Here is a 21,450-nt window from a genome sequence, read left to right on the forward strand (position 1 = left end):
GAAGGGAAGATGCTCAGTGGGAAGGGAAGATGCTCAGTGGGAAGGGATGACCCCCAAAGGCTAGGTTGGACTGTGTGCCCCCAAATTTATATGTTGAAGTCCTAGCCCCCAGTACCTCAGAATGTGACTGTATTTGGAGATAGGGCCTTTAAAGAACCAATTAAAGTGAAATGAGGTCATATAGGTGGACCCTAATCCAGTCAAATGGGTGTCCTGATAAGAAGAGGGAATTGAGACACCAGAAGTGCACGCACAGAGGAAGTGCCTTGTGAAGACAGAGGGAGAAGATGGCCGTCTACAAACCAAGGAGAGAGGCCTCAGAACGAAATCAACTCTGCTGACCCCTTGATCTTGGACTTCTAGTCTCCAGAACTGTGAGAAAATAAATTTCTACTGTTTAAGCCTCCGTCTGTGGTATTTTGTTATGGCAGCCCTAGCTGACTAATACACTGGGCTATACTCTAGGGGTCTTTCTGCCAATAGCAATCACTAACGGCGACACCTGCAGCAGCAGCAGGGACCAGCCCCAGGCTGGATGCAGAACCCGGCTTCTCAAGGGCCCTAACGGAGAAGCAGTGTGGGGATCCCAGCAGGGAGGTGCGTTTCTTTGCTATTCAACTTTTTATCTTCAAAATCCCAGCACATTTTTGTCTATCTTGTTCGCTGCTAGCTTGTGCACCTAGAAAAGTGCTCAGCAAATGGTGGCACTTTTCGATTTGTTGAGTGACTGAATGAAATTTAACGTTAGAAAACAATTCCCATTACCCTGCTCAAATCTCTGAGTAAAGATGATGCCCTGGGGCTTCCCTGGTGGTGCAGTGGTTGGGAATCCGCCTGCCAGTGCAGGAGACAGGGGTTCGAACCCCGATCCGGGAAGATCCCACATGTCGTGGAGCAGCTAAGCCCGTGCACCACAACTACTGAGGCTGCTCTCTAGAGCCCGAGAGCCACAACGACTGAGCCAGCGTGCCACAACTACTGAAGCCTGTGCACCTAGAGCTCATGCTCTGCAACAAGAGAAGCCACCGCAATGAGAAGCCAGCGCACCGCAAGGAAGAGTGGCCCCTGTTCGCCGGAACTAGAGAAAGCCTCTGTGCAGCAATGAAGACTCAACGCAGCCAAAACAAAATAAATTAAATAAATTAATTAAAAAAAAAAGATGATGCTCATAACTGGTGAGTTATCCTGTGGCTTGATAACTCCTGATTCACTTCATTTACCCACTCATCTTGTGTTCATTAACGCCATGGGTATCAAGCGCTGTGTGCTCAAGGGGACCCACACCCTCAACGGGAGAAGAAGAGTGTTGGTGGAAGAGTCCAGAACTGAGTGTCAGGACATCTATCTGGTTCAGCCAATTATTAGCTATGTCATGTGGGGAGTCCCTCTACTCTCTGCTCTTAGTTTCTTCAACAGTAAAATGGAAATAAGAACTTTAGGCTTAAGTGCTTCTTGGGGCTGTGTGAAAAGCAAACGAGATAGTTGATGTGACCTAGCTCTGAAAAACTGTAAAGTGCTGTGCACATGGACCTGCACTATAGCAGATCTTCAGCCCTTCTTGTTCACTGTTGCATTCCTAGTGCTTGGACCATGGCAAGCCCTCAAGTATTTGTTGAATTGAACACACCTTAGGGTCATCTTGCTCTATGCTATAAGTAGTGCAAAGATGATATGCTTTTGGAGTTCTGTAATATAAGGTCCTTAAAATCCCAAGTCCCTCTAGCCCTGGAGACTAGCAGCAGGCTTTACTTTGTAGCTTCTGGGTCCCACACCACCACATCAGCATCGGCTCCAGGGATGATGCGGCCCTTGCGGGGATACAGGTTGAGAATCTTCGCTGCGTTGGAACTGGTAACAGCCACAAAACGGTTCTCATCCATTTTTCCTCCAACCTGAAACATTGCAAAAGTGTTAGGTCAACCGACGCCCTGTGTGTGTGCCTCAAACCCTGGGTCACGCTTGACCCTGGCCTGAGGGCTTTTAGTTGGTCAGAACAATGGTGCTGAGAAGGACAACGCCATGGGCATCATCTCAGATGAGCCAACCTGCTAGGCTTGGTTCCATGCTACTCCTCTCTCCTTCTTGCAGCAATGGGGGCGGGTGGGCCCTTGTTCCAAAAGGTTGCTTTCCTGGTGCAAATCTACCTCCTGTTTGTAAAAGCAGGTCTACTCGGTACTCACTCTGGATAAATCAGGAGCTTCCCTGCATCCACGAAGGGACATATATTCTCTCCTGGAAAGGCTTCTTATCGTCCCACCCATGAAGGCACCATGGACCCTTTTCAAAGGGGATTCCGGAGCTGCCTCATGGGTCTTCCCCGAGCTGGTTGTTTAAGCTTGAGGATTTCAAATCTCTTTGGCCTCATACTCTATGCTGCATCTAATCTGTGATAGGTCAAGATCAAAACTACTTATTCTTCATGGGCAGAACAGGAGGTATTCAAATGAAGTCCCAGCCTCTATCTTTATTATTGGACAAAAGATATCAAGATCTTTAAAAAGGTTCATATCCCTTGGCCCAGAAATCCGCTTCTAGGAATCTGTCCTCAGGAAATAATTAGAAATGCTGATGTACACTCATGAACAAAGAGATTCTCTGCAGCATTATTTCTAAGAGCAAAAATTTGAAACAGCTGAAAGTTCCAAACATCGTGGAAGGATTAATTGAAACATGGCACTGCCATTGGAGGGAATATTATTTAGCCATTAAAAATATGTTTTTAAAGAATTTTTACTGATATAGGAAGACACTCAAAATACACTGTTATATGAAAAGAAGATGAACCCAGTAATTAAAATAATGTATAGTACATGCATAGAGCTGGAAAGAAATATACCAAAATATTAATAATTTCCCAGTATGCAATTATGGGGTTTTTTTCCTAATACTTTTCCGTATTTTCCAAATTTTTATGCTAGGCATTATTATCTTTCCGATCAGGAAAAAAAACAGACCTTTTCTGTTTTCCATTTGAGTGAAACAGGAGCTGTGGTTGACCCAGCCCTCCTAAGGGTGAAAATTCTTCCGAGGCCCAGAGTGGGGAGGGGTCGTGGGAACATACCACTCCTCTCTCCCAGATGACGCTCATGCGGTCCTGTACGCCGCTCACGCCGTGTGGGATCTTGGTGAAGTCCTCCTTGCCCATAGCTTTCTGCTTCGTGGTGAAAGGTCGGTGATCTGACGCCACAATGTTCAGAGTATCACTGGGTAGAGAGAAGGACATGACCAGTAAGGGGAGGGGAGGCCAGGGTCCCAGAGGGTGGGGGCAGGGACAGAGATAAACCCTTCACTTGGAAACCCGGCAAAGCTGGTTTCAATCTCGGCTCTGCCACTTCATAGCTGTATGACCTCTAGCGAGTTATCTGTGAGAACCTCAGTTTACACATTTGCAGAATGAGCGTGTGTGCCAACTGTGGCACAGAATGCCAGCGTCATGGGAGACACTGAGAGTCTTTGGATGTTTAGAGAACTAACGGGTGGAGAAAAATTGAACTTAAGAGTTTAACTAAGGGCTTCCCTGGTGGCACAGTGGTTAAGAATCTGCCTGCCAATGCAGGGGACATGGGTTCAAGCCATGGTCTGGGAAGATCCCACATGCCGTGGGGCAACTAAGCCCGTGCACCACAACTACTGAGCCCGCGTGCCACAGCTACTGAGCCTGTGTGCCACAGTTACTGAAAACCGCGCGCCTAGAGCCCGTGCTCCACAAGAGTAGCCACCACAATGAAGCCCGCACACCGCAACGAAGAGTAGCCCCCGCTCGCTGCAACTAGAGAAAGCCTGCGCACAGCAATGAAGACCCAATGCAGCCAAAAATAAATAAATAAATTTAAAAAAATGAGTTTAACTAAAGTGAGAGGGTGGAGGTAGTTTTTCTTCCATAGAACCGTACGCCGACTCCCTCTCATCTCCCTCCTCAACCTGCACCAGGCCCTGCTGGCAATACGCATGTGCTGGTAAAACACTCGAGTTCCATGTTAAGCTTTGCTTGGAGGTGAGGGCTCTCCTGGCCCTGCAGGGAAGAGGAAGGACAAGACGGAAGAGAAGTCTGCCTTGATCAACCAGCAACAACATGCCAGCGGTTCATCGCCGCTGCCATCTGTGAACATGGTCCTCAGACGGTTGATGAGGCTACGGTGGGTAAGGCACGGCCAGGCTCTCGAGGGGTTCTGGGCCAGCTCAGAACTCGGGGCAGAGACTTACATCAGTGAGAGCGCACATAGCATGCCACTCTGTGGCATGGGCTGGTAGCTCCCTGCGCCAAAGGCGCTGTTCTGGGCCCTCTCAGAGGCTGCGGGAGGGGCTCTTCCACAGAGCAGAGGGTTTATTCTAGGGTCTCCTGGGGATCCCCACATCCCCCAGACCTGCAGAACCCACCAGAGATAAACAGAATCTTTAGGTTTTCACTTTCTCCTCAGGGATCCTCCAGACACCCGGGTAGGGCTCAGATCAGAAGATGCCCATCAGAGTCCTGGGTTGAGGGTCTGGGACCCCAGGACCCCATGCTTTAACTGACAAGTCTTACTGAGCACCCACTTTTCTAAAAAGTCCCCTACACAAATAAGTGCTTACTAGGCAAGAGTGAATGGGGGGGCACATTCCAGAAGGGCTTTTGGGGTCCCCTGATGCTGCCCTGAATCTGAGAGGTATGACAGACCCATCCTTACTCTTTAAAGTTTAAAACACCACTGCCTTTTGTTAAGTACTTTAAAAATATATATGTTCAAATGAAAAAATTTCTGATCCCTTTGAGAAGTCAGATTTTAAATAAAGGACAAATCCTTATATCTATAGATTGTACTCATTACCCTGGTATATTCGAAGAAACCACATCCTAAAGTAGATCATTATGAAACAGCTCATATTTTCTTATAGAAATATGATAATTGGTGTCTGGGTTTTCTATCAAGTATTTTGCATAATACCAATTATCACCAACAATGTCACAGAAGCAAAATTATAGTAATCATAGATTCCTAAAAATGTAAAAACTATGCTCCAAATTCTATAAAACTGCACACGTTTACAATATGCACTGATTAAAAAAGGGATCTGGGAACTTCCCTGGTGGCACAGTGGTTAAGACTCTGAGCTTCCAATGCAGGGGGCCTGGGTTCGATCCCTGATCTGGGAACTAGATCCCACATGCCGCAACTAAGAGTTCGTGTGCTATAACTAAGGAGCCAGCGAGTCGCAACTAAGGAGCCCATGAGCTGCAACGAAGGAGCCCGCCTGCTGCAACCAAATAAATAAATAAATATTAAAAAATGGGATTCAAACTATTCTCATAATAGTTCACATGAAATCATAATTCTATTTAAATGAATAGAAGTTAGTTAAATAATTTAAATAGGGCTTCCCTGGTGGCGCAGTGGTTGAGAGTCCGCCTGCCGATGCAGGGGACACGGGCTCGTGCCCGGTCCGGGAAGATCCCACATGCCGCGGAGCGGCTGGGCCCGTGAGCCATGGCCGCTGAGCCTGCGCGTCTGGAGCCTGTGCTCCGCAACGGGAGAGGCCACAACAGTGAGAGGTCTGCGTACCGCAAAAAAAATAAAAATAAAAATAAAAATAATAATAATTTAAATAAATTTGACAAAATAGACTAGATATAAAAACTTGAATTATTCGATTAATAATACTTTTCTTCCCCTGCCTATTTAAATTTGTGTGGCTTTGGGCACTGTAATTTGGGTGGGTTGGGAGTTTTACTACCCTTTTGTTCTTTCAGTAAATTTGCTTGTGGCAAGCAGAGGTATTTCAAAAGATTCTTTGATCTTGGAACTGAGCCCAAATTCTTATAGTGGGTTCTTGATACTTGTTTGTTTTTGCTGTATTGATGATGATGAAAAGGAGGCCGGTTTTTCCCAACAACAAGCATTTTTAAAAGAAAGAGCTGATCTAGCATTTCTCCCTTTACTCTCTCAAATTGGTTAAGTCTGTCAGAGCTGCCACTGCTCAGAATCACAGCAAAACTACGGGACAGACTTTAATTACTGCCACTGTGCCACAGCATATCCTGCCCCTCCAGGGGCCACCTTCACCCCGGGACCCTACTTCCTGCACTCCAGTTGTATTTGGAAAGCCCCACACTGCTCTTTCGGTTGTTAACGTAGCAGGATGTGGAGTGGAAATTTTCCAGTTGTTAGCCAACCAGGACTGAAAACTAAGGACATGGTTGAAATAAAAGCCCCATTATCTAACGACAGCCACCTCCAACTGGGGCTGGTCACTTACCTCAACACCCCCCTCACCATCACCCTAACAGGGGTGTATCACCACCCCTAGGTCTTATACAAGCAGAAGACAGGGAGGGCGACTGAGGTGTTGGCAGAATGGTGAGTCCTGCACTCTCCCTTCTTCCTCTTTTCATGGGTTGAATGGTGCTTTCCTGTCCCCCAACTAGTCTCAAGAGGGGACATTTCAAGAGGTTCACCTGTGGAGAACAGAGGTGACAGCAGCGGGCACCTGCCTGAGCCTCTGGGTGAGGAGAGCCAGGGGTGGGGCCAGCCTGCCCTCCCACTGTAGGGAGTGGCAAAGCGGTGTGAGCTTGCTCTGGGCCCCAGATACTGTAGAAGGTGGCCAGGCTTAAGCTGCTTGGCCAGATTCTTGTGCACAGGGAATTGCTAGTTCTGGAAGCTGGGAAGGTACGGGAAGGAGAGGTCAAGCTGCACTCCATCTCCTGTGTCAGAGGATTGCGTGAGGGTGACTCAAGGGAGCCTGTATCCGGGCACATGCCCCATACGAGGAGGGCCCCAAGGGCCAGTCACTTTTAGCCAGAGAAGCAGTGACGATTAGTGCAGGAGTACAGATCGTGCTTGGGTATGGAATGGAATTCGCCACCCCTTTAATCCTAACCCCTATTAATTCTCTGAGCTGGGGGGTGGGGAGGGGAAGAGACTGACTTTTAAACTGAACTGGACTTCAATAAGCAAAAGAGAAGAAAAAGCAATGGCCTTTACCAGTATCAAAATGTCACTAGTGGCAAGAAAGAATTTGAAGCAAAACGAAACAAAATCTTTCCCTGTTTGTGTCCCGCCAAATTCAGACTATTCATTAAAGCATTTTATTTAGACCTGGATGGAATGGGGAAAAGCAGTGTCAGAAAAAGAAGAGCTGGGGAAAGGGAGGTCTGGAGGAAGATGTTACGGGGAAAGAGGGAGAAGGTGCAGAAGGAAAAGGGGAAGAGGAAAGAAAGGAAGGAGAAACACACGGAAGGAGGGAGGTACATACAACGAGAGAAAACCACGTGGGACACAATGAGAAGAGGGAGAGGTGAAGAAAGACGAGAGATAGAAAGAGGCACAGATTTTCTAGGGTAAGTCAGAGACCACAGCCTATAGTTCCCCAGTGGTCTCCAGTGTAAGGTGTCAATATCCTTGGAAATTCTGAATAGCCACTGTTCACGGTTTTATATACGCTCTTTACTCATCACCTCAGAAGCTCTCATCCGAATCAAGTGGTGATAGGAGCTGCATGGAGAAGCTAACAAAAGCAAAAATCATCCTCTGGACACGACGAAATCAAACTTAGGTCAGGTTTGGGGCCTCTACGATATCACCTCAAAGATCTACAAATTCCCAGAATGGCGCACGTTGTGAGATAATGCCGCGCCGTGGTCCTGCTGAAACACCTTACTTGGCCAGCAGGCTCATGAGGTAGGTTGAGGTGTTGGTGTCCAGTCTCAGGGGAGGCACCGTGACGTAGGCGGCTGCATGGGACCAGTCCTGGTGGTAGTAGTGTAAGCCCGTCAGTGTGGCGTGCGCGGTGGTGGTCTCGGCCAGCACGACCTTCCCTGAAAGAAGAGGGTTCAAACCATCACCAGGAGGCCAGTGAACCTGGGAGATCGTTGGTCTGAGCCTCTCACGAGGCAGGTGAAGGAGCTGAAGTCAGAGAGGAAGGGACTTGCCCGAGCTCAGCTGGGCATTTGAGGGCACAGCTGGGGTCAAGGTCAGACTGTTCTCTGTCCCCATGCTGACTGCTGGCAAGAACAGAAGGGCGAGGGCGCCGAGGCGGGGCAGCACTCGTCTGTTTCCTGAGCAGGCGGCTGCCGGGAGCAGCTTCAGGAGAAAACTGGGGGTGGCACCGTAGCAGGGGATAGAGGACAGGGAGACTGGAAAAAGAGCGCAGGAGAGACGGCGAAGGGGGTCCCGCTGAAGAAGCAAGAGGCAGGATTTGGAGGGCAATGTGGTGGGAAGGCTGAAGGCCCTTGCTCCCAATTTATATCCTCAGGTTTGTGACCGTGACCTGTTTCTCCTGTTACTGGGCCCTCACTGGCACCCTGAGCCGGACTGGGAGTACAAGCACGTACAAAGCCTTCAGGTGCTGCCAGGTGCTCCGACACACAGGTGCCCTGGGGCTGGTACACTGGGTTCCTGAAAGGGACACTGGGCCCTCACAGTGTCGTTTCTCCAGGGACTTCCCAGGCATTTCCCCCCTGAAATGCCCGTTGGAACTGGTCCAGGATTTCATGTTGGTTACCAACGCAACCACTAGCAAAACCCAAGAGACTGAAAAAAATACCAGTTAATGAGTTGATTGAAAACTTGGAAAATTTTACCAGACCCAGGAGAGGTGACGGACACTTCTGTAAAGCTGTTATGCAAACAAATGTGCAGAGGGAAACACTGGTGCTAATGCCCTGAACCCAGGCCAGTGCAGGGTGCTTGTGAGGAAGACAGCCAGAGAGGAAAGGGAAAGGCAGGCTCAGGGCCTGGCCCCAGGAGCCGGGCTGGAAAGTGCGTGGAGCTGCTGGGCCCCACCACACATGGGCGCTGCTCAGCCCAGCCTACGGACTCACCTTGCATCTTAGCAGCTGCAATAACGTCACCGGCCGAGATGCTGGACACGTTGACCAGGTAGATGGGACAGTGAGTCTAAGGACGGGAAACACGGTGGGAAGGAGAGAGCGTCAACCCCATAACCTAACAAGGACCAAGGTGACCGGACCAGCCCAGTCCTGGCCCCAGCGCCGCCCCCTGCATCACTTAGCACTCCCCTCAGGGTGGCGGTCTTCTGCTGGGAATGCTGGGCTGGTGGCTGCAGGCTGGGGAACCCCACGAAACAAGGAGGGGACAGGCAGCGCCCAGCACCAGAGCCCAGCAGGGGGACATCAGGGCAAGATGCCAAGTGCTGAACCTCACATTTTCTACCAGCCAACACCTAGACTATTTACAACTTGAAATGAGGGACTCTTCCTTTCCTATTCATGAACGTGATGACCTAGAGAGAGTTGTGTATTATATCCCATATCTAAAATGATGATGTCTGCCATCTGAGGGCTGCTTTATCAGTAGACAGAATGTACCCTGGAGAAGAAACAATACACAAGAGGTTCAGGGCTCACAGTCTACACCAGACAGGACCGGTCTTGCAAATGGACACCTGGATTATAACACTGATTGGCTTCTCCTCTATCAAGCTGTGTGACCACGGTCCACGGCTTCACTTCTCTGGGCATGTGTTTGAACTAAGAAAACGAGGAGCTGCCCTTCTGTTATTCAGATCTTTCCTAATTCTGGGGTAAGTTTCCATCAGGAAGTAATTGATAGCGTAACTATTGTTACGACAGTAAAACAATGTCCTTGTCCAGCTCCTGGACTTGCAAAGGGCTAATGGGAAACTGTTTTCCCAAATGTTATTCTAATGCCTTCTTTGCCTGTCACATTAGGAGGATAGAGAATTTAGGGGCTGGCCTGGCATTTGATGTGCTTGGCACAAGTTTCCTGACTAATGCTGAGACCAACTGGACCTCCAACCTCTGTGTTCCCCTGGCGTTCCTAACACCACATCCTCAGCTCACAGCCTTCAGGGTAGCCTAGGTCTTTCTGGAGGAGAAGTTCTTAAGTGTTAGCGCCCATTAGGATCATTAGTGGGCTTGTTAAAACACAGGTTGCTGGGCGTCACCCCCAGTTTCTGATTCAGTGGGTCTGAACAGGCCTGAGCATTTGCATTTCTGAGTTCCTATTTCTAACAAATGATGTTGATGCAGCTGGTCCAGAGACCACACTTGGAAAACTAGAGTTCAGATTATCTGAGCAAATAGAACACTTAATGATGGTTTAGGAGGAGAAAGGATCTTGGTACAGTGTTCTCCTGTTTTTAAAGTGCTTTTCCTTCCACGACTCCTTTGATCCTCACAACCGTCCTGTGAAGAGTGGGTGATATTATCATTCCAATTTTAGATAATAAAATAGTCTCTCGGAGTGGTTGATTGACTTGCGTGGGACTGGAAGCTTGTCTTTGGTCAAGGCCCCAAGGTGTGTGCTCATTCCCACCACCACACTGCATCAGCGCCCCCTTACCCTGAACCATACCAAGGAAAAATCATGAATGGCCCAGAGGCGGAGGTTCGAATCATGATTCTCTAAGCAAACGTCTCTCTGCTCCTCTACAAGGAACAGATTCCAGCTGCCATGAGGCTCTGTGGTCCCCACCTTGCCCTGCCTCTGCTGGGAGGCATTTCCATTTGAGCAATGAACCAGGTCTCAGCAAGATCAGCAGGGTAGAATGGAGAGCCGGTGGCAGGGAGGACTCCTGCCAGGTCTGTGGGAATAGCAACGGTGTTGTTCATTCAGCAAACGGTGTTCATTGGCGGTCCTGGGAGCCAGGCATGGGGCTGGCACCCAGAGCAGGATGGGACTCTACTGTACAGGCTGGGTTCTGACCCCAGAGTTGAGAATGCGCTGAGGGTGAGCTGGGGTCTACTTACTCTGTTTGCAATGGTGATAACTCGGTGAGTGGCTTCTGCCTCCACCTGTTAGAAACAGAGGACAGGAAGAAAACAAGCTTCACCATCTCCCTAAGCAAGCTTACATCTCCCTGACACCCCACCTCGTACGCAGAAAGTGCTGGAATGTCTGACTCAGAGCTGGAGGGACAAACAGCACCCACAGGGGCTGGCTCGGGGGGAAACCCTGGGCAGGGGCACCAAGCTCCAACCACCTCTGCTCACACTGAGAGAACCCCGGGACTTAGGGCTCTAGGCACGTCTTTGCTGGATGCTACTCAGGGCTTAATTAAAAGACGACAAAACAAGAACAAACGAAAACCTGCAGTCACATCTCTCCCTGGTTTCTGGTGCATTCTCTCCACAGCCATCTCAGAACTGTAGCAAAGGAATAACACTGATTGATTTCAAGCTGAAGATTGGCCTGGATCGGGATTTCTGAACCTCGGCACTAGCGGCATTTGGGGTGAGATAATCCTTTGTGGAAGGGGCTGAACAGACACTGCAGGCTCTTTGGCAGCACCCTTCACCTCGACCTAGTAGATGCCAGTAACATCCTCCCCCAGGTTGGGATAACCCAAAATATCTCTGGACATTGCCAAATGTCCCTGGGGAGCAAAACCTCCTTAGATGTCCCCTTTAATCAGTAGATGGTGAAGGTGGTATTCTTGCTATTACTGCCACTACGGTCAGCACCGCTCTCTTCCCCTCATAGAACTCCACAAAGCCCAGTCCTGTGCGCATCCCCCCACCCCTCTTCTCCCAGGCACTCTGAGTGCCTTGTTGAAGCTGGTGTGTCTTTCTCTATCAACTCTGAGGTGCCCAAACGGGAGCTATATTCAAGCGCTCTCGCAGACAGAGACAAACCCACGGCAGGAGTAAGGTGGGACCCCCGCCCACACCAGGCTGACCCACTGTAGGCTGACTTGGTTCCTGTCTGATGACAGAACCATCACATCCTGTCTCCAGCTCCTCGTCCCCCAAGGCCTCCCCATCAGTCCCTCATGGACATCCAACCACCACTCTGCATTTAAGGCTTTGAAGAAATGGAAAATAGCTCTCCCCTCACCACTAGTAAGGCATGTCCGAACAGGGTCATAGGGCAAGAACACATTATTTATCTAATGTGATCCTCCAAAGCCGAATTCTTCAGCAAGGGGGACCTGGGGGCATTTGTGTCGACACCCTGCAAAACTGTGCAAGGATAAAACCAGAGGGCAGAGGGAGAGCAGGGCTTAGTCACCATCTCAGCAACGAATAGGAAAAGGGGGTAAGAGCACAGACATGCATGAGCCTCTCGTTTCTGGTGGGAAGGGTCCAAAGTTTTCCACAGATGCTCAAAGGGATCTCAGCCCCAAAATGGCAACTCACTGGCTTATAGTTTGGAATTTCTTCTAACATCTAAAGGCCCTTTCAGTCTGTCTTTTCTCTCCCGATTCAATTTTGGCCAAAGCAACCCCTGGCATGTTCACATGGCCTCCCTCAGACCCTTGAAATCAGCCCCCAGTGAGGTGGGTCTGTTTCCCCAAAGTTGTCTTCCCCAAGGAAGCTGAAGGGCAGGTCGGCCGTAGCATGGAGGAAGTTGTTCCCTGGGAAGCTTCCAGATGGGAATTTCACCCATGAAGAAAGCAATACCATGCAACTCGTATTTACCGATGACTCTTCTATCCTAAAAGTTGTGTGAATCTATAGGAAAGATGATGACAAAGAACACGGATATCTTCCTCACCTCCTCTGGACGGCTGATCTCAATTCCTTCTGGGCCTGTGATACCCAAATCCAGCGCCTCCTTTGCACCCTGAATAAGAGCAAAAGAAGGAAAATTGAGAGAATCAGAGAGATACAGAAAAACACTGAACCCAAGGGACAGTAAAATATTTTCAGCACAGCCCATTCCAATAGGTTTGCTGCTTTTCTCACTTCTGTAATACCCATCTTAGAACGAGGGCAGGATTAGGACAGGGACCCCCTGAGTCTCACTTCATAATGATTGAAAATATCTTTTCCTCTTAAAAATACAGTTCAGTCACCAGCCAACAGGCCTGGGACACTAAAGACAAACACTGTTTATTGATCTGCAAATCAGAACTTCCTCACTGGAAATCTAGTTAAACTTCCAGCTTCCACAGATGCCTAGATTAACCTTTACCCCAAGTATCCTACTTAAGACCCAGTAGTACAAAGGGGCTTGTCTGTCTTGGTACCAGTGAGAAGATCTCTATAATACCTCAGGTCCGCTGAGGAGGTACAGGAAGGTGGAATGTTGACCCTTATTTATTCTGTACGTCACATCTCATTAAAAATATTTCTTAGAGGTGCTCCAAATTCCTCTGTGATAATGGAATTTAAGTATCATATTTGAATGAAGACATCGTCATCCAAGACTTAGAAACCCTTTTGGACTAGACAGAGAGATTTGGTTTTTACAGACACTAGAAAAGTTTGGATTTTCGGACAGAGATCTGTCATCTGGGCTGTTAACATCTCACACTTTCTTTTATTATTTGTTTTATCTGAACCCTGTAGGGAGGGTCATGGGTGGTCAGGAGTCCCCCAGAGAACTGTCTCTATCGGTGCTCCCCCAACTTCCCCCAACATTCTCTACTGCCTTGCCTCGGCCACGAGCTCCCCATTTTCAGCATGGACCCGGGCGATCGCCCCAATATCCTTGCAAGCGTGCAACACTTGGTACAGTTCGCTGTCCCGAAGCATATACAAGTCCTTGTAGGTCATGAACATCTGGAACGAGTTGACACCCTTCTCCCTCACCAGGGTCTCCATTTCTGCTTTCACCTGGAGAGCAGAATGCAAAGGCAATGCCACGTGAGTACAGAGGGCCAAGAGGCTGACTGGCAGACGCTGGCCCAGCGCGGAGGAGAGGTGGCTCTGTCGCCACATGACCACCCGCAACCTTGCAGTATCTCACTCTCCTCTCACTCCACAGGCTGCTGTGAGGTCACGTGAGCAAATGGATGCGGAAGTGTTTTGAAAACTGTCCAGCGTGACACAAATATAGAAACGAGATCTGGGCATGTTTCTCCTATCACATAAGCTTGTCCTGTGTTTCTGCCTCCAAATCAGCCTTATTGGTAAATGCACTAATGACTTTTACACCTGTGGCCAGTTCCCTCCGCCCCCATAACAGAAGGGGTGTACAGAGAAGGCGTACTAATGCTAAAAATCCAGAGACCTGGGGAAAATCTAACTTAGGGACAAAGCCAAACATGAAGCAAAGCTATGTGAATAAGGAGGTTCATCCCAACATTATTTATACTAGGAAAAAATGGAAGAAACATCGGTCCAACAATAGGAAAATAAATTGTGATTCGTCTACTTGACAGAACATTAAGTGGCCACGGCATTGATGGTCATGAAGACCAGGCAGCCAGGTGGAAAATGCTCACACTTAATAGAAAGAGTTACTATGAAAAAAGACCAGAAGGAAATAAGCTAAAATAACAATAGTGATTGTGTTGGGGTGACTGAATCATGTGCTTCCTTTCTTTTCTATTTTTAAAATCTGTAATTAGAAAAAAAAATTGGTTATTATAAAAAAGAATTAAAAATTCTAGATGCATGAAAATCCCCACAACCTTTGGGGACTTAGGGATAGCTGACTTGGCCTCAGTGTTGCTGGGAATCTGAGCAGACCCTCTCTATTCCAGGCCACTGGAGGCTCAGGGTAGGGGTCGCCCATCCAGGAGGGTGTCCGAAGTGGACAACACTTCCATCTGAGATAAAGGATGGCTAACATTCAGTGTGGTCTGTACCTTTTAGCCGGTACCAGGAGGGAGATCTTCATGTGTGGGTTTGGGGGGTTCCATGGCCTTTCATAAGCACCGGTTTGGATATAATGGAAGAGACTGTAAGCCCCACGCTCAAGGCTTGTGCCTGAGGGCAGAAGTACAGCCAGGCTTGTAAGTCACTGTCTCGGAAGGGAGCCAGGCCCTTTAGATCAGGATCCACAGCTGGAGAACTTGGCAAAATCGCTTAATGCTTATTTATGGTTAAGATTCCGGGGCACCCACTCAAGTACTGAGTGGCACATGGTGATTAATGAGCACTTGATGAAAGAATGAATATCCAGGTCGCTTCCCTGGGGTAAGAAGCAGTAAAACTCCAGAAGTGAAGCAAAATCTAAATGCCTGTGTATCTGTATTCAGGAAGAACGAGGAAGAGGGAATCGGGGAGCAGGGACTGGACTCTGGCCCTGGGGCCTGGGCAACAGGAGGCCAGGAAAGCCAGGGGCACAGAGGCTGAGCTGAGAAAGGGCCCAGTGGGAGTCACACACCAGGAGCAAACTCAGGGTGCCCAGAGCAGGAGCTGGGGCCCAGCAGGAAAAAAGCACCCCAATCCGTTCTTACCAGGTGGCACTGAGCCAGGACGGGACCCTCCGTTCTGAGACCTCAGTGCTGTCACTCCAAGCACAAAATGATGTGACCCTCAGGGCTGATCCTTACTGAGCTTGCTACTCAGCTGCAACCCCTTAGGGGTTGCTACATAAGTGACACCTTAGGTAGAGCGTCAGGACATGCTGAGCGCCTTGTGGTCAGAGCGCTGGAAAACTGCTCTTTAAATTAAGCAAAACAGGCCTCCCCCCGTATAGAATCATAAGTGTTTTTTCTTTTGGCATTTGGAGGAGTTAGGATGGAGGTGGGAGGGGTGTTCTACACCGCAGGACAGCATCACCCCCCCAGCTGGCTCTCACCAGATGGCCCCTCTGCCAAAAAGAGCACTGGTTCTTCTTTTGGGGTTCCACCCAGTGCTGTTACCTTGGGTGCCCACCAGGGGATCCCCACATGGAGGGCGTAGTCACAGCAGACCTTGGGGTCAGCCAGACCCCGGCACTTCTCGTAGGCATCCACAAGGGAGGTCTCCTTGTCAGGCAGGACATGGCCGATGATCATGGTGGTACCTCCAACTAGTGCTGCCTGAGGGAGACGGGAAAAGCAATCTCGTCACATCCCTACCCGCACCCAAGTCGCTGACGTGGGGACACTGGGTCCTCAGGTGGACCTTCAGGACAGCCACAGACTCTCCCACACAAGAGGCTGGGAGGCCCAAGTGCAGCAATGTTTGGGAAAATGTAAGGAGCTGTCAACACAGGAGCCAGGGTGTAATCTTCATCATTACTGTGGACCCAGCACACAAACCTGCTTCTTCCTCATCTTGGGTTGCAGCTCAGCGCTTGGGAAAAACGACTTAGTGTGTTACCAGTGCCTATATTTCCAAATGAGAAGATTCCCCCCAGACAATTTCTGACCAACTTGAATATATAGATGATGTAATCAAATGTCTACCATAATGTAATATAAGTCTGTTTATAATATTATTTTAGTTACACATATATATGTAAACCATAGTAAAATGTTAATTTGACTATATTATTTTGTTTTATTCACTCACATTTCATGAAACAATTCTATTCAAAGTTTTTATAGGCATCTTCACATCAGGGTCTTTGTCTTCAGTTTTTCCAAGAACATTAACTTCATTTCCATCTGTCTTGTTTGAGATAGAGCATTTTAGGTCCCCGTACGATCTGTCAGTGAAAAAATGATCCTATCCACAATCTCCACGAGATACCACTTAAAAAGAAATCTTTAAAAGGTCTCATTTGCAATCACAAACAATGCTCCCAGGAATAATTACTAAATCTGTATTAAAGGTCTGCCCCCACGTACTTTTTTAAAAACCAGTTTGGTCAGGTGACCTCCATGAGCTTCCTAAACTAGCATTGCCCAAAGGCTATTCCAGGCTAACGGGTTGTTCTCCAAAAAAACTTTATTAAAATAAAAATTGAGACAGGCCCCATAATATGTGAAACTTTATGAGGGCTTTAATATAGGTGACTCTTTTTTCCTGAGGAATTAAAATTTGGACAAAACCTACGCTTTTATTTGGATCCCTACAGTGACTGGAATCAGCTCCAAGTTCAAGTCCCTGCTATGCCACCTCCCAGTTGGATAACCTCAGCCCAGTTACTTGACCTCTGTGATGCAAGAGGTCAAGTATGTTTTTTCTCTTTTTTTCTTTTTGCTTTTAAATTTTTTCATTTATTTATTTTTTAAATATTCTGTTACAGAGTCTTTACCTATACCATGGGACCAGCTTCCTTGCTGGAGAGCTGTGAAAGTCAAGAGAATCATCACTTTGTAAAGTTTTGTCCTAATATGTGTGTTTCATTATTCAGAGTTTAGTTGTTTATCTCTGTTTTCTGTATGGGAGGAAAACAGCACAATGAAACTGTCTTGATGATTTCATGCTTCTCTATTCGGTTAAATCATTGATGACGAATCAGAAATATTGCTGGAGAATAAGGGACTGAAAAAAAAATTAACTCAGCGGCCAAGCAACAATTACAATGAAAGCTCTTGCAACACTGATTTTCCACGCTGACCCTGGCTGGGCGGGTGAGACTAGTGCCCTTGTTGTCCTGGGAAACGCAGGGGCCTGACTTCTTGCATAGCTTAAAGCAACCAACAGAGGGTGCTAGTTCTGAGGCTCACACGCAGGAATTGCGATGTGGGAGATGGAGAGAAGGGGAAGAGCAGCAGATTGTAGCTTTACTAGCTGGCTTCTATTTCTGATTTTGCTGGATCGTGCCAGAATGATTCACCCTCGTAGCAGGTGGTTGTACTCTATTTTGTCCTGAAATGCATTTCTTGCTTTTATGTGTGGACACGGGGGTGTCTGGTATATTGGGATGTTACACACTAAATTGTCTTACTTCCGTGGTTCTAGATTGTTTTCCTTTGCACTCCCTCATCTGTCTGTAGACTTGCATAGAAGAAAAAGGGAATATGGAGACAGCACGGTGGAATAAGAGAGCCAAGACCGTTCTTAGCATCTGTGGGCTTCTGAGAGTAGAAAAGGAGGTCTACCTGCTGAATCCCTAGTTAAAAGTTACAGGTCACGCTAACAAACTGTTCCACAGAGGATACTCTGTTCCCCTACTCTAACAGATATATGTTCATAATGACTCAGAAGGCCAGGCTTGAGTTCAGAATTCTCAGAATGCTTGCAGTTCTGAGCTACACTCTAGGGGATGTTGGCCTTCAGCCTCTGCGTCTGCCTCTAGCCCATACTCTCCAACTCCGGTTATGTGTCCTGCAGCCCCTGGATCTAAGCTCTGCTCACTCCTGCAAGATGCCACCCTGGGGCTAGGCGTGCACAGAGTGGTGGTCTGGCCCCCAGAAGGACAGATTCAGGCTAATGTAGGCCCTGGCAGTGCTCAGGCCCTTTGTCAGGGGATTCCAGGGCCCCAGAGTGTGGTCCAGGATTGGGACAGTGGGCTCTGGGCAGACGTGGGGGAGTTGCCTGTAGTCCAGAGCCCATGGCAGAGACTCCTCTTGCCTGGGTCCAAGGATAATAACTGAGAAGTTCTGGACGGAGTCAGAAGCATCCGGCAGACGTCCTGACTTTCCCAATTGCTGATTGTAATCCTGTGTGCCTGCTCTGCTCTGCACCTCACCGCTGGGGGCCCACAGCAGCTCAGGTGGCAGTGGTTGTGAGAACCTCCATAAGCTGGGAAGGGGCATACAAATATCTGGAAAAATCATTACTGTTGTTACCCCAGGCCTCAAAGCAAAAGTTTAATGGGATCAGTAAACACTTTCCCAGCTGCGGGTTCGGGATCCCAGACCAGACGCCGGATGCACTAGTGCTGCTTTCCTCCCAGGCGAGATGCACACAGAGCTGGCTTCTAAAATATGCACAGTTCCCACCCACGGGATGAATGCTGACAAGCTCAGTCCTCGCAGGAATGTGATATCACAGATGTGACAGACCTTTTTACTGTCATTCCACACAAAACAGCCTTGTACAAATCAACAGCAGAGCGTGATGCAATCCTGTTCCGGAGGCTTTCAAAAGGATTATATTTACCATAATCAAAAGGAAAGGTGACTGTGTGGCTGCTGGCTGTTCGTAACTGTCTTTATGCAAGAAAAGTGAAGCTGTGAAAGATCTTAAGAATCCATAGAAATGATGTTCATGGAAGCTAAGTCTTCACACGGAACAAGGGTGATGCTATAACGAGTGAAAAAGACAGAATTCAATAAGTGTACCCAAGATACTTAGAAGTACGTTTAAACACACACACACCCACACAAAGAGAAAAAAAAATAGAAGGAAATATACCAAAACATTAACAATGACAGTTTGTGGATGATGGGATTCTGAGTAATTTATTTTTTCTAATTTTCTGAACTTTATTTCATAGAATATATTACTTTCATAATACTGTATACATAAAAAAATTAATTCGGAGGAAACTAAAACTACTTAAAATTTAGTTAACCATGTTTATGTATTTAAAATACTTTCTTTTAAAGTTATGTATGAAACATTTCAACCATACAGTAAAAGTACAGAACATAATACAACACATACCCATGAACCCACTACTCAAATTGAACAGATGTTAGCTTTTTACTGTATTTACCTTACATGCTTTTTAATTTAAAAAATGAAAGAAAATGTTTCCAATACAACTGGAGCCCTCCATCCTATTCCCATCCCTTAACCCTGAGGTTGATATAAATTTCTCCCATCCATGTTTTTATGCTTTTACTATACTTGTTTTGCAAATCTGAAAAATGTACACAAGTGGTATTATACTGTCCATGTCCTTTTGCAACTTGCTTTTTTTATTTGACAGAATTAAGATTCATTTATGGAGACAGACACGACCATGGAACAGCTAACACACTACTGGAAAAGGAGCCTACTGGAGCCTGGTGGCTGACTGAAGTGGCCATTTATCAACCCAGGCCCTTATTTTTTGACATAAACTTCTGTCCAGCCAAGCATTCCCCACTGTGTATGTGGCATTCATTTCTATTGTGAATGTGAGACTTCACATCTCTCACTGTTAAGTTAATATGGACTTTAGGACCATTTGTTTAACCAACAGACGCAGCAGCATCATACACATTTGGCAGGATATGAAACATAATTTTACTATTTCAAAGGGTTACCATTATTTTGTTTTTGATATTTATGACATACCGCTGGGTAAATCTGGGTTTATTTGATGCCCAGTCGTGTCACATCCACTTGTTCCCTAAGAAAAACCAGTATTCTTTTTTTTTTAACATCTTTATTGGCGTATAATTGCTTTACAATGGTATGTTAGTTTCTGCTGTATAATAAAGTGAATCAGCTATATGTATACATATATCCTCATATCCCTTCCCTCTTGCGTCTCCCTCCCACCCTATCTCACCCCTCTAGGGGGACACAAAGCACCGAGCTGATCTCCCTATGCTATGCAGATGCTTCCCACTAGCCATCTATTTTACATTTAAAACCAATATTCTTAATGGTAATCCATTTTATGTCACAGTTTCCAGGCATACGCTTGGCAGGAACTTGTACTGAACTCAACCTAAACCTGTTATTATAAATGTCATCTTTATGCTTCAGAAGTTATCAGACCACTGTGGGCACATGGGGGTCTCCGTATTGACCAGGGACCTGCTCAGCAAGTTGGAAAGAAATTTCAGATATAATTTATTTGCCCACATCACAGCGTTGGAAAGAACAGTGCATTGGCCCTTCCTGGTTTTGTCAGGACAAAGATCTTTGGAGAGTCATTCTTCACCATCTTCTACGTTGCTGCGGCTCTAATCACGTTTTGCTGAGTTCCCAGTAGCTATGTTTTTTTCTCTACCCCTCCACCCTGCTCCCCAAAGGGAAAGGCTTGGTTCTCTGGCTCCAAGGCCAAGAACCAATAGGTCAAGGCACAAACTTTGTACCCTGTTGCTGAGAAGGCACTTGGGCCAGAGCTTATCTGTGGGGTTTTTCATTAGGGGTGGCGTAGGGACTTCCTGTGAACATATTTTCACACTAGTGCTCAGAAAATGGGTGTGTTTGGGGGGAGGTGATTGGAATCATAATAGCAGGGTCTGGAGTATCTAGATGTATAGATTAAGGGCAACTCAATCTTCACAGAGGGAACAATCCTACACTGAGAATCAAATAACCAGTATTTGGATGTGCTTTGTAAACTAAGTCCAATGCAAATGTTTTCGACATTTCTTAATGCAGTTGAGAAAGCCATCACTTGTTCAGATGGATCTGCTTCTCTTGGAATTGCTGAACCACTTCCTTTTCTTTTCACATTGAATGTATCTTCCATTTTTTATTCATACTCGCTCAAAGTAGAAGAGAAAAAAAAATAACCAGATCAGTGGTTTCTCTCTTGCTCTGAATAACTTCCTTGCCCTTCAGGGATATTGTTGGCTGCTCTCTGGCCCTCAGGAAAGCCAGCTCTTAAGCAGCACCACTCCTTGGGATGTGAGAGACTCCCCAGAGAAGGGCCTGAGCATTTTGTCAAGTGAGATGATGTATGTATGGTACCTAGAACCATGCCTGGCACTCAGTAAACACCTTTCTCATCCTGAAACATACGCCTACCAGCCAACACCAGCTCCGTGGGTATGTGGCTTGGGCAGTCCCACAGTGCCCTGTGTTCTGACTGGCTCTGTCCTGGTTTAATCTCTGCTGTCATCTTGAAATTCTTAATAGTATTTAAACAAGGAGTCCATTTTTATCAGCTACATTGACCTGATCTAGGGAGATCACGCTCTTAACAGGCTTATGCTGGCTTCAATGCCAATTCATCCAGCTCACACTGGGGGCTCAGGACCCTGACCCTTTCTCCGATAATTCCCTTCAAGGCCGCTGGAATGCTGACCACTGTTCCAACCTCTTTTAGA

The 21,450-nt window shown here is 47.2% G+C and overlaps 1 protein-coding gene across 1 annotated transcript in view; it reads right to left on the minus strand.

The window, feature by feature from the left end:
• Window positions 1-21,450, minus strand: part of DPYSL5 (dihydropyrimidinase like 5) — a 47,115-nt gene that overhangs the window by 6,468 nt on the left and 19,197 nt on the right. Inside the window, exons 2-9 of the mRNA XM_027113617.1 lie at window positions 15,499-15,657; window positions 13,340-13,519; window positions 12,456-12,524; window positions 10,709-10,753; window positions 8,798-8,873; window positions 7,636-7,792; window positions 3,062-3,203; window positions 1,750-1,892 (exon numbers count right to left, since the gene is read on the minus strand). Of these exons, the coding sequence (XP_026969418.1) occupies window positions 1,750-1,892; window positions 3,062-3,203; window positions 7,636-7,792; window positions 8,798-8,873; window positions 10,709-10,753; window positions 12,456-12,524; window positions 13,340-13,519; window positions 15,499-15,657 (971 nt within the window). The remainder of the gene's footprint in view (window positions 1-1,749; window positions 1,893-3,061; window positions 3,204-7,635; window positions 7,793-8,797; window positions 8,874-10,708; window positions 10,754-12,455; window positions 12,525-13,339; window positions 13,520-15,498; window positions 15,658-21,450) is intronic.

This window comes from Aethalodelphis obliquidens, unplaced genomic scaffold (assembly GCF_003676395.1).
Source record: "Aethalodelphis obliquidens isolate GAN/ISIS:26980383/991018 unplaced genomic scaffold, ASM367639v1 scaffold12, whole genome shotgun sequence".
Lineage (NCBI taxonomy): Eukaryota > Metazoa > Chordata > Mammalia > Artiodactyla > Delphinidae > Aethalodelphis > Aethalodelphis obliquidens.